Here is a 12,234-nt window from a genome sequence, read left to right as displayed (position 1 = left end):
GTTCATGAATTCATATTCCTAGAGCTAAAAACCTTTTAAACTCTGCAAACCTAGCGTAATGAAACTTTCGGAAGCTATTTTGTTGTTGTAAATAACTATCTTTATCTCTCCAGGTCAAGAGTGTGTGCAGATGTTGGCGGAAAACACTCGCTACTTCAGACGACGGCTAATGGAGATGGGATTTATCATCTACGGGAATGATGATTCACCAGTTGTGCCTTTGATGCTCTACATGCCGGCAAAAATTGGGTAAATGATACAGCCCTTTTTTACCTACAAGTTTACTACCCTAAATGTGCTGGAGATAGAGGTTCCCTGCTTTGGACTGTGGCTGTGTCCGCTTTCATGTAAACTCTTTCTTAATGGAAAGATGTTGCACTACGACACTAGCTTCGGTAATTAAAAGTAGGCCTGAAGTTTTCTTGAAGGTAGTTTGCGAGCATGCTTCCATTCCCCACAGTGACTTGCAGCTACGGTCCTTGGGTTGGTCCCAGGATGGTACCGTTGTTCTCCTTTTGCTGTAGGATGCTTTGGCTTCAGACAAGCAGATCTGGCTGGCACATTGTCAAGCGCCAACCAAAGAAATGTTGCAGCTTGGTCCCTGCTGAAAGGGAATGGGCACTATGCAACTCTGTGTAGATGTACACAGCTTAACTGGAAGTAGCTTTCTAAATCTCTAGCAGCTGGAGAACAGTTATGTAATTCTGGGGAGCTAGGGCAAAGGTCCAGCTGTCGATAAGAGAGGAACTTTGTTTGATGTTTTATATAACTGGCCCACCAGCACGTAAGTTCATTTTGTAGACTTTCAATGATAAAATGTTACACGATTGACAACAGCATTTCATAATGGTTATCTGATTTAGAGGAAATGCCACATGGGATGCAGAGAATTGCTGACAAAAATGATCAGGAAGCAAGCGGCGCATTAGCACTGCATGGGTAGCTGTAGTATTCGCTTTAAAAAAATGTAATTAAAAAGAGAAGGTAAGAAATGAAAAGGAGTGTGGGCAAGTGGGAACGTTTTTACATCAATGGTGGAATTGCCCAACAATACGGAAATATTGGAACAGAATTATTACACGAATGCCGACACTATGCGGAAGGGAAGTAGTGGCCTCCCCCAACGGTGCATTTTAAACATGTGGGAGAAAACCGATCTAACGCCAGAAGATAGAACCTGGGTCTCACTAGGTTTTATGGTAGTAAAACGCAACATCGCAAGGAAATGGAGGGGGGAGACAGGACCAATCTATCGGGACTGGAAGGTCAATATGGACTGGTGTATACAAGCTGAAAGTGTGGTCTCTGCAGAAAGAGGCTGTCCACAAAAGTGGTCAAAGATCTGGAGGGGTTGGAACAAAATTAGAGGGATGGTTTGCCTACCTGTTGATGGAGTTTCCCCTCCTGGAGGGGAGGGTTGTGGGGGCAATAGGGGCAGAGATATACAAGATATGCTATTGATAAATGTGGCAATAAGTAAAAAAGTAATGGGGGCAAAACGCTTCTTAAAATAGACGTCTGTCTTGATAAATGAAAAAAAAGTATGAACATGAGTTGATTTAAGTGTTGATTATTCTGTTTGGTTTGCTGCTAATTTTCAATAAAAAGATTTAATAAAAAAAAGAAATGATTGCAGAACTAATTAGTAAAAAATTAAAGGACCAGTTAACGAGCCCAGGCACTGAAGTGCACTCGTTTTCAGGGAGATGTGCACATGTGATCAGAAAATTTCAACATTCACAGGGCAAGAGATCCAATCACTGAATGGACTGAACCCTTACCCTTTTAAGTAAAATGTCATGAATGGAAGCAGAGTGTAAATAACACTTAGACTGATGACAGCCGTCGCACCAATGGATCTGTATTGATGTATGTATGTTTTGATCATTTTTTTAATTAAAATATCCTGGCAGACAGCTAAGACTCCAGTTTTCTGAGGCGATTCTACCACAAATTATTGCAGTGCAAATCTTGTACCCTTAGGGATTGTCAGAGTGAGTAACTTAGCCAAAATCCTTCCCTAGAAAAGTCGTATGTGAGATTTCACGCAATAGAAGAACTGACTGCAGGCTTTGACAATCCACCCTTAACGGTCTATTGGCTTTAACATGTGTGTTACATAGTAAATAAGTCAGGCCTACTGCCTTTGTTGTAACATTTAATAATAAACAGATTAGACCTAGTGAACCAAGCAGGCCTTTAGCTGTTGCCTATGGCTTGAATTCATAACCAACTCAGATCTACTGTACTCAGCTTAAGTGTTTCCATAAGGCAAGCATCCGACATACTGTAACAAAATTACAAATGTGTTCAAAATTACAGTTGTCAAAACAATATGGAATCCCTCCTGGTAAAGATTAACTTAATACAAAAGTTATGTCCCAATAGTTTTTTTAGGTGGGGCCCCTAACACCAAAGCTCTTGCCTACTGCGGTCATTTGATTTTCACAATAAATCAGTGAGGACTATTTGCTTTTTCATAATTTTTCATTATAAACACATCCCACCTAATGAATGTAATGCAACATCTCCCAATAAAGAGAACAGGCCTATAGCCTTTTCTATTGCGTTGACACTGACCAACGCAGGCCTACTGAAGTGCACATACGCTGGCAACAATCATGCATAATCTTAAAAAATTACAAATATGTACTCAATTACAGTTGGCAAAACAGTATACTACAAATTTCAAAAGTGCCTAATGAGAATCATCAGAGTGAAAATCTTCGATTGCCAGGGTTTGTCAGAGTAGGTGACCAACAGCAAAAACCTTGCCTACTTTGGTAGTCAGTGAGTTAACATGTAACAAAATATCTGTCTACTTCCTGTAACGGTATAAAAACAATCTCCCGTTATAGGCGTATTGGCTTTAATAAATGCTTTTCACTGTAAAAAGGTCATGTCTTCGGTCTTTGTCGTAACTTTTCATACAAAACAGACTAGACCTCTGGCGTCTGTCATAACTATTACAAGTGCACAACTCAGACCTATAGTTGTTATTGTTGGCATGCCACAATAACCAAGTCAGGCCTGCGGTGCTGAGCGTAAAATTTCCCACCAGGCACACAATAATAGGATTACAAAGTTTGGCTATTCAAAATACTTTTTGTCCTGGCAAGGATTCTCACTCTTCAAATCTTCTATATAATCACGGTTTGACGTACGGGATAACCAACACTGAAATTCTTGACTACTATTGTAATCTGCCAGAGGCACACAGTGATAAAATTTCAGATTTTGGCTTTTGAAAATACTTTCTGTGCTAACAAGGATTCTCCCAGAGCCAATCTTCTATATTCATGGTTTGCACTAAAACTCTTGACTACTATGGTAATCTATGAGAGGCCATGTAACAAAAATTCTTCTCTGTAGGCTATTGTCAGCCACCAGAAAATTGACTACGGACAGACAAAATCTGGTCAAGTAAAATCTATGTTGAGGATTCATCAAATATACAAGGTAAAAACGGGGTTGCTTCGGCACATTAGTTGCATTTAAATTACTCACCGATTTCTGCTGATTTAGCACCTGCGAGTAGAGTAAATTTGCCCTAGTCAAAAAAGCAGTTTTAATTATAACTTAAGTTTGATGAGGCAAATTAGTAGGATTATTGAACATATCAGTCAGATCCAACTCCTGAAACATACGCTTGAGGTAGTTAAACCATGAAATAGTATGAACTTTGGCGTGTTAAAGACAGTTCATTATAAAGGATCGTGTAAATTCCAGTTCCAGTGTATTCATAATCTTAGCTGATGGCAATAGGGGAGCAAGACCTACTCGATCCTCCACTAACTCTAGGCCCAGTTCAAAATGACAGAAGAGAGTTGCTGCACTTTTGATACCATCAAAAGCCTTCTGATAAAAATGTTTCAAGCCCTTTGGCTTTTCATCAGGACCAAGGATCTACCTCTTTGCTGTCACTCCTGTAGTGCTGTTGGCGCTGAATCACACTCAGAAACTCTGCATGCTACATATAAGAAGGTGATTATACCTCCTTGGTAGTCACTGTTTTGTAATATTTAGGCGAATGCTTGCTTCATGGATCTGCTGGTGGTCAAGGTGAGCTTATAGTCACACTTGCATCAGAACATCCCATTGGCTATTTACCTAAAGGACATGTGTTTCTATAAGAAAACAAGTGTGTTTTCTGCACCTTGTGGACGTTTTTTTCACAGCAAACTGAGTGGCTCCCTATATTTTGGTTACTTATTGGTAGGAGCACGAGCCTCTCTCGTCCTCCATCTCCCCTCGTTTTTAGGTCTCGCCTGTCGATGCGCATGTGCATCGAGCTTGCGAGACTATGGGGGCTTATCCACTCTTGAACCAACTTGCAAGGAATCGTGGCGATTCCTTGCAGTGCCCGTGACTTTTAAGCTCAATGCGCATGCGCATTGAGCTTAAAAGCGCGTGCACATCAGTTCCCTCATCCGCACGTCGCATTTCTCCTCCCCCCTCGCCCCCTCCCCTGCCCGCCGTGTCGCATTTCTCCTCCCCCTCCCCTTATCTGCCTTCCCTCCTCGAGGTTCTCCGACGCCCCGCACCCTTCACTTTCCGGGCCACTGTGCAGTACAAAAAACATTTATTCAAACAGCCAAAGTCTTAAAATTACATAAGCATGCGTGTCGGACAGGAATTGGGAAGAACCCGATATTGACATCTAATCGGGTGTTTTAACAAAGTCTCCCTCGGACACCAAGCCGAAATTAACGTGTGATCGGATGTTTTAACAAAGCCTCGCTCGGACATCAAAGAGAACACCGGTTGTGTCTAAAGGTGCTATGGGCGTGTGAATTTCCCATTACGTTAAATGATTGCCACTCGTCAGTCACTCTCTGCCGGCCTGTGTATGCCATTCTTGTCGGCATGCCTCTGCTCTTTGGTAGCCTCGATGGGCCCCTCTATGCCCGCTGGACCCCTCTATGCCCGAGCTTCTAGTCCTATAAATGTCAGGGTCTCTCGCTCTCCCTTCCTGCCTCTGCCTACCCCCCTTCCAGTTCCCTCATCCGCACGTCGCATTTCTCCTCCCCCCTCCCCTTATCTGCCTTCCGTCCTCGAGGTTCTCCGACGCCCCGCACCCTTCACTTTCTGGGCCACTGTGCAGTACAAAAAACATTTATTCAAACAGCCAAAGTCTTAAAATTACATAAGCATGCGTGTCGGATAGGAATTGGGAAGAACCCGATATTGACATCTAATCGGGTGTTTTAACAAAGTCTCCCTCGGACACCAAGCCGAAATTAACGTGTGATCGGATGTAAGGTGCTATGGGCGTGTGAATTTCCCATTACGTTAAATGATTGCCACTCGTCAGTCACTCTCTGCCGGCCTGTGTATGCCATTCTTGTCGGCATGCCTCTGCTCTTTGGTAGCCTCGCTGGGCCCCTCTATGCCCGCTGGAACCCTCTATGCCCGAGCTTCTAGTCCTATAAATGTCAGGGTCTCTCGCTCTCCCTTCCTGCCTCTGCCTACCCCCCTTCTCTGTCTTTGCTAGTCTCTCCTTCGCACCCCTTAGCCCGGTACGTTTCCTCTTTTATTCTAGCATTTGACCCAGTAGCCCCTTCTTACGGCCTCGTTTCTTTCCCCCCACAGTGTCTCCGCTTCCCTCATCTTAAATTCTCTTTCTCTCTCTCACTTTCCACCTGGTGCACGCTTTTTTCGTTCTCTCCTTCACGCCATTTCTTATCCCATTCGCCCACCCTTCTTGGTTCCCCGTGACTATTGGCGCCTTTACGACGGGGAGTGACTTACGTCTGTTTTTCTCTGGTGGGGGTCAGTAAGGGGCGGATTATTATTATTTTTTGTTTGGTGCGTGGGGGGGTGCTTGTATGGGTGGTGATCGTCATATTTAGGGCTGCGTGGTATCAATGCAGCGCCTCGCACCCTTAAGACAAGCAAATGTGCTGCGTAGTTATGATCGAATATTTCGATATTAATGCAATTTATTAAAACACCACATCCACTGCATCCACCACCACATCCACCATCACCACCACATCCACCATCACCTCCACATCCACCATGACATCCACCGCCACATTCACCACATCCACCACCATCACATCCACCACCGCATCCACCACCACCGCATCCACCACCACTACATCCACCACCACATCCACCACAACCACCACCGCATCCACCACTACATCCACCGCATTCACCACCACCACATCCACCGCATCCACCACCACATCCACCACCGCATCCACATCCACCGCATCCACCACTTCCACCGCATCCACCACTTCCACCGCATCCACCACTTCCACCGCATCCACCACCTCATCCACACCACCTCATCCATCACCGCATCCACCACTACCACATCCACCATACCCACCACCATCACTTCCACCACCACATCCACCACCACTTTCACCACATCCACCACCACATCCACCACCACTTTCACCACATCCACAACCACCACCACATCCACCACCACTTTCACCACATCCACCACCACATCCACCAACATCACCACCACCTCCACCACCACATCCACCATCACCACCACCACCACATCCACCACCACCACATCCACCACCACAACCACCACCACCATATCCCCCAGATCCACCACCACCACATCTATATGTGTGTGGCTCTGTGTGTGTTTAGGTGCAAATGCAATGTTCTTGGATTTTCCTCACGATAAAATACACTGAACATAATCTTCACAAAAGTTATTTACAAACGTTTAAGCTATTGCCATTATAAATTACAATAACTTTTATTTAAGTATTAATTATTTACAAAATTAAAAGCCATTGTTATTTGTAATATCAATACATCTAAGTCACGTAAATACAACACACATTGCATTACAAATGCTATAGGTGTCACATTTGCAAAAGTTAAAACTATTGACAATGTAACTGACAAAGCTATTAATTTTGCTACTTTCAAAACTAACACATTAATAAAAAAAGTGTCATTTACAATAACAATAGCTCAAACTTTCCTAATGCGAGACCTATTGCATTTCCAATGCGTGTTAGAATAAGGCAAATAGTGCTATACACTCTCTCAGTAAAAGCACACACCTCTGTCCTAATCAAATCCTGTACCCGGGGCAACATGTGAGTGGAACCTAAGCCCCTCTCTCAGTAGTACTCTGAAAATTCTTTTTTTGCTTCTCACATAAAGTTTGCCAACTGCTGCTTTGTCAAGCCAGCCCCAAACAGCTTTTTTAAGAAATGCATGCATTTTTAAGCTTAGCCAGAAGCTGCAGTATAATTCTCAATGGTTGGAATTGTTAAAGGATTATTGTCCTTATCTATTCTAAATACTGATCTACACTCTTTAACCCCCACCTCTATAGAGCCTTTGGTCGTGAGATGCAGAAGAGGAATATTGGGGTGGTAGTGGTGGGCTTCCCTGCAACCCCCATCATCGAATCCAGAGCTCGATTCTGTGTCTCTGCAGCTCACTCCAAAGAAATGCTCGACATAGTAAGTACATTACTTTATTTTCTCTCTTGTAAGTAATTCATATGCTGAATGTGCTACATGCTTGTCTCTTGGCTTTTCAGCAGGTCTCTGTTGCCTCTGCATCCCTAGTGCTTGCAGTTGCTCATTTTTTTTTTTTTTACTTTGATTCTCCCATCCCCTTCCTTATCCTTACTCTTTTGGTCGAATCAGTCAACACTAGATAGGCTCTTTGTCCACCTCTTATCCTTTTCGTCATAGCCCATGTAGAAAGTCCCCTTCCTCCTATATCTTTTGTTGGTATGGAGAGAGAAAAACTCTGGGGCAATAATTAACTGAGAAGAGGAGGCAAGATTCTGGAAATGGAGGTCACTGGTAAGTAATCACAGCATTTTCTTGTTCCTTCTCCTAAAGGTTATCCCATAATGGCATGCTTTCATACTTCTCTCAGAGAACAAATAGTGACCCACCATTGTTGGGTGCATGCCAAGACTAATGTGTTAATGCTCCTTACCAGAAAGGAAGCATCTCCCTACTGACCAATGAAATTCCGCAGGGCATCCATTCCTGCCTTTGTGACATTCATCCTGTGGAAAACTCTAATGCGCATAAGTGCGTCATCATGAACACCACCCACAAGTGTTTGTTATAACTATAAGGCATAACCCCTGCTTCACAGCAAAGGAAGGGCATTGGTTTCCTTGAAGAGACCGTCAATTCCGATTCAGAGTGCATTCCCGAGGCTCCAGCTTCTCCATATGATTAGTAACCATGCAAAACCACCCTGGCTCTTAATAACTGTGCTAGACTCCCTGTGACTGGCCCCACAGTTGTAAAGTCACCGATCGACAATCTGCGTAAGATGCATTTAGTCAACCAAACTTAAAATACACAACTTTGTCAGCTGAACTTTAGATTGACAGGTTTGGTTAATGTTAAACAAAGTTTGCTAATCCCAAGATTCCAAGGAGGATTGGGTAAATCAGTCATCATTTCTACTGATACCAAACATAATAAATCAGCTATCGTTGCTAGTTATATAGGTCACAGGCTTTTGTGACTTGGATTCCTACCATTCCAAGTTGACCAATAAGTGGTTAATAACGAAAAATTATGATAATACAATAAATTATGACCTGGCTGTTGGGATTGGAAAACTAGGAATCCTCTCCCAGGCTATATATTGCACTGTCTGGGGGGCTGGCATCAATTCTGGTTCTTCAACAACTTACCAATGCAGGTCCCAATCTGCTCTTTTGTGTCAAAATTAGTCCGCGATTTCGACAACTGCTAGGTTAAATGTCAACTCCTGAAGTTTTACTGTTTAGACCCTGCCGACACTGTTCAAAGATGATGTATTTATCGCCTGTATGTAATGACACTATAAAACCGTTCCACTGCTCTTCCTCAAGGAAATGGCCATCAGTCTTTGACCGGTCAGAGACTTGGTGGCCCCATTCTCTGATACCTGTCTTTCTCGTTCTCTTTGGAGAAGATTCAAGCTCTCACCAATTTTTAAACCAATTTTTCAGACTCAATTTGCAAACCCCACACAGATAGGTTTTTATGGCCAGTGATTTTGGATATATTCAGGATTGCCCCATAACCCTCTTGATACTACAGGTTGGTGGCTCCGGCCTCTGTGCTGCTTCTGAGTAAGCCATTGTCCACTGAGACGGCGACCCATTTGTTTTCATTGCTGATTAACCTGTGAAGTTTGAGAATATTTGAAGGGCAAGAGAAATGTTTGACCCTCTTTCGAGTACCAGAGCCTGGTAAGCTTCTCCCTAGAGCCCAGATAATTGCTCGATTGGAGATTAACTTTGGCTCAGATTCTGATGCTTTAGACTTGCCCAAGAGAGATGGTGGGCGTGAAGAGGAGAAGATTCTGACACTTAAATTGCCTTCCACACTTATGTAGATGCTGGACTCTACCAGGACCTGCTAAATGCTAGTGGTTTTGACACATCTCCAGAAAGTAAGAAGTTGAATTTCTACCCTTCTGGCTCTCTTTTTGAAGATTTCTGATCATTACATCTGGTAGTGGAGATGCATGAATTTCCCTTATCAAAGGCAGAGTCAAACTACTAACTGAAAACCTATAGCTGTCTTTAGCATTTGTAAACAAGAATTGGCTGCCTAGGAGAAAACCTTTTCTAGCGGCAGGACAGATGGATTGCACAGCATAACCCCCCCCCCCCCACCTTCTGGTCTCACGTTCTTAAAAGACCATCCTCCTGACAGCTTGGTAGTTGAGGCATCTGGAGCAAAGCTAAACTGACTATCCCACTCCTCTTTACCACAAATTCAAACAACATGACTCCATAGGCTGCAAAATGTTTGCTTTGGGTGGTCTAGTCTTGAGTACTGGCGACAAGACTGGTCTCCTTGGATGGCATTGTGGGAATTTGCAAGGACTGCTGTAAGCCTTCCAGATCACATGAAGAAGCACTACCCCATTATACAACCGCTTGGATGCCGTCTGATTCTTAAACGTGGGCTGAAATCAGCATGTCACAGTGGCTCAATCCATGGCATTGGCGGTGATTCTATAAAGGCACTTGCAGATGCATTCCACTGGATTCTCGGTAGATGTCCTAGCAGCCTTAATGAACAGTCCCCTCGATGGTATAGGACTATGTGATGAGAAGGCAGAATCCTCTTTGTAACGATTCCTAAACAACAGTGACACCGCATGATCTCAGTGTCTTGCTTCCACCGCCAGACAATTTTGTTTCTAGGGTTTCTCCAGAGTTTAATGCTCATGACAACGGAAAAGTTCCCAGGGCATTCCAGCCCCCAGATTGGGTCTGTCCTTTAGTGATAGATGTTTACCTAAGGGACATCAACAGCAGTAAAAGCTTCAGTCTCCCCATCTTCCAAGGAGTCTGCAAACTCAAAACCTCTTTGATTTCTGCTCTCTAGATCCAGCTTCCAAGGGTATTCAAAAGGTTTAATGGGCCTCCCATTTATCTCCGCATGGTTCGATTTTGGAGAGAGAAGTTCTCTCCCTGTCGCAAAAGATAGCCATAGAAGTGGTATCCTTGGAGGAGAGGGGCACAACATTTTACTCCTTTTATTTCTTGGTTCCAATGAAGGATGGGAGTCTCTGACCCTTTTTAGACCTGATGCTGTTAAATATCTACCGTCATCAGGATAATTAAAAAATGTTAAAAGATCATGCTGACATTCAATGCAAATGATTAGTTTGTCCCATGATGCTCCAGTGCTTCCTTTTCACATTGATGTTCGAGCACTTTATGCTACTACCATTTGGTCTTACTAGCATTCAACGAGTCTTGACCAAAGTGATGGCTATGGTAGCAGCTTCTCTCATGAGGGTGAGTGCCCATTTATTCGCATTTGCAGACGACTGACTAGTGAAGGCGAGGTCCCCTATGCTGCTGAAATATTATCTGCAGCAGACTCTGACCTCTTTTCGTGAACTGGTCTCTCTCAAACTTCAGATGTCTAACTTCATCCCTGATCCTAAGCTGTGCTTCATCAGGCAGTTTTGGACGTAACATGCACAAGAGCTTTTTCTTTCTAAGAGCTTTACCGATATTTGTGATATCATTCCAATGTTTTTAAGTCCGACTCCGATCCCGGGTCTGTGGGTCCTCCAACTGTTGTCCTTCATGGCCATTTGTATCCTGTTTGTGCCTTATACCAGATGGTGCTTAAAAAGTCAATGGCTCCAGCATCAGGGAGGTTCGAGGCATGTGGGCTGCTGAATTCATATCTGTGCATAGATCGCCACCTAGTGTTGGGTCCGGATGATTGCACATTGTTGTCCTGGAAGAGTCTTCGAAGTATCACGAGATAGGTGGCTCCTCCCCTGGACTACAGTGCGCATGGGCATCGCCTCCATCCCCAGATTGTTTTTTTCCGCCATTGGGTTCGGATGTGTTTCGGTTCCCTCTGTCGGAACCGATAGTTGTTCAACTTCTACTCGAGACCAAAAGGTCTTTAGGCTGGGCGTCGGTATAGTTGCGTACGGGTTTCTACCTGACTCTCAGCTCCGATCTCTTGCTGCCCTTCCACGTGCTTTCGGCGCGGTCGGGCCTGTACTACACTCTTGCTATGGAGCGAACTCCGTTTAAGAAGTGCCCGTTGTGTCACTCTAAATACTCGCACCTCGACGTGCACCCGGTGTGCAATACCTGCTTGTCGCCGGATCATCGCGAGGACACCTGCATGGCGTGTTCGAAATTCAGGAGCAAGAAGACTTTAAAGATTCGTCGGGCCAATAGGCTCCAGGCTAGGTTATCGGCCACGGCGCCCCCGCCTGACGACATTTTCCAGGAATATGTCGAGGAAGAAGACGACGTGCAAGGTTCGGACTCTAATCCCGCATCCGAGGGTGAGGCCTACGACGCGGGTGAGGAGAACTTTGCCGAAGTCACCGACGAGGTAGGGGACGACGATCAGACTTTTACCACGATGGGTGATAGCTCGGAGGAAGAGCATCCCCAAACTGACTCAGGGGTTGTTCCCCTTCATACGGCCCAGGTCGAGGGATCGCCTTCGGGCCTTACCCAAGATCTAACTATGAGTCCTACGTCCCCGCCTCCGGGCCCGGTCACGGACACTTATGAACAATCACTTACGTCGAAGAAAACGAAAGTGAAGCCAACTGGTCACACATCCTCGGATGCGAAACCGAAACTGAAAGTGGCACAGGTGAAGAAGGTTCTGGAGGTGTCAACTTCCAAGAAAACCAAAATGGCCGACTTGAAGAGCCACGCCAAAATGGCCGACCCGAAGCCCTCGGGGTCGGCGCCGAAGGCGAAGTCTTCCG

At 44.6% G+C, this 12,234-nt stretch overlaps 1 protein-coding gene across 1 annotated transcript in view; it reads left to right on the top strand.

Moving 5' to 3' along the window:
• Positions 1 to 12,234, top strand: part of SPTLC2 (serine palmitoyltransferase long chain base subunit 2) — a 425,361-nt gene that overhangs the window by 386,941 nt on the left and 26,186 nt on the right. Inside the window, exons 10-11 of the mRNA XM_086937562.1 lie at positions 114 to 249; positions 7,328 to 7,457. Coding sequence (XP_086793688.1) covers positions 114 to 249; positions 7,328 to 7,457 — 266 coding nt within the window. The remainder of the gene's footprint in view (positions 1 to 113; positions 250 to 7,327; positions 7,458 to 12,234) is intronic.

Source organism: Lissotriton vulgaris, chromosome 9, assembly GCF_964263255.1.
Source record: "Lissotriton vulgaris chromosome 9, aLisVul1.2, whole genome shotgun sequence".
NCBI lineage: Eukaryota > Metazoa > Chordata > Amphibia > Caudata > Salamandridae > Lissotriton > Lissotriton vulgaris.
The sequence above is the reverse complement of the archived record's forward strand: the minus strand, read 5'-3'. Positions and strand labels throughout refer to the sequence as shown.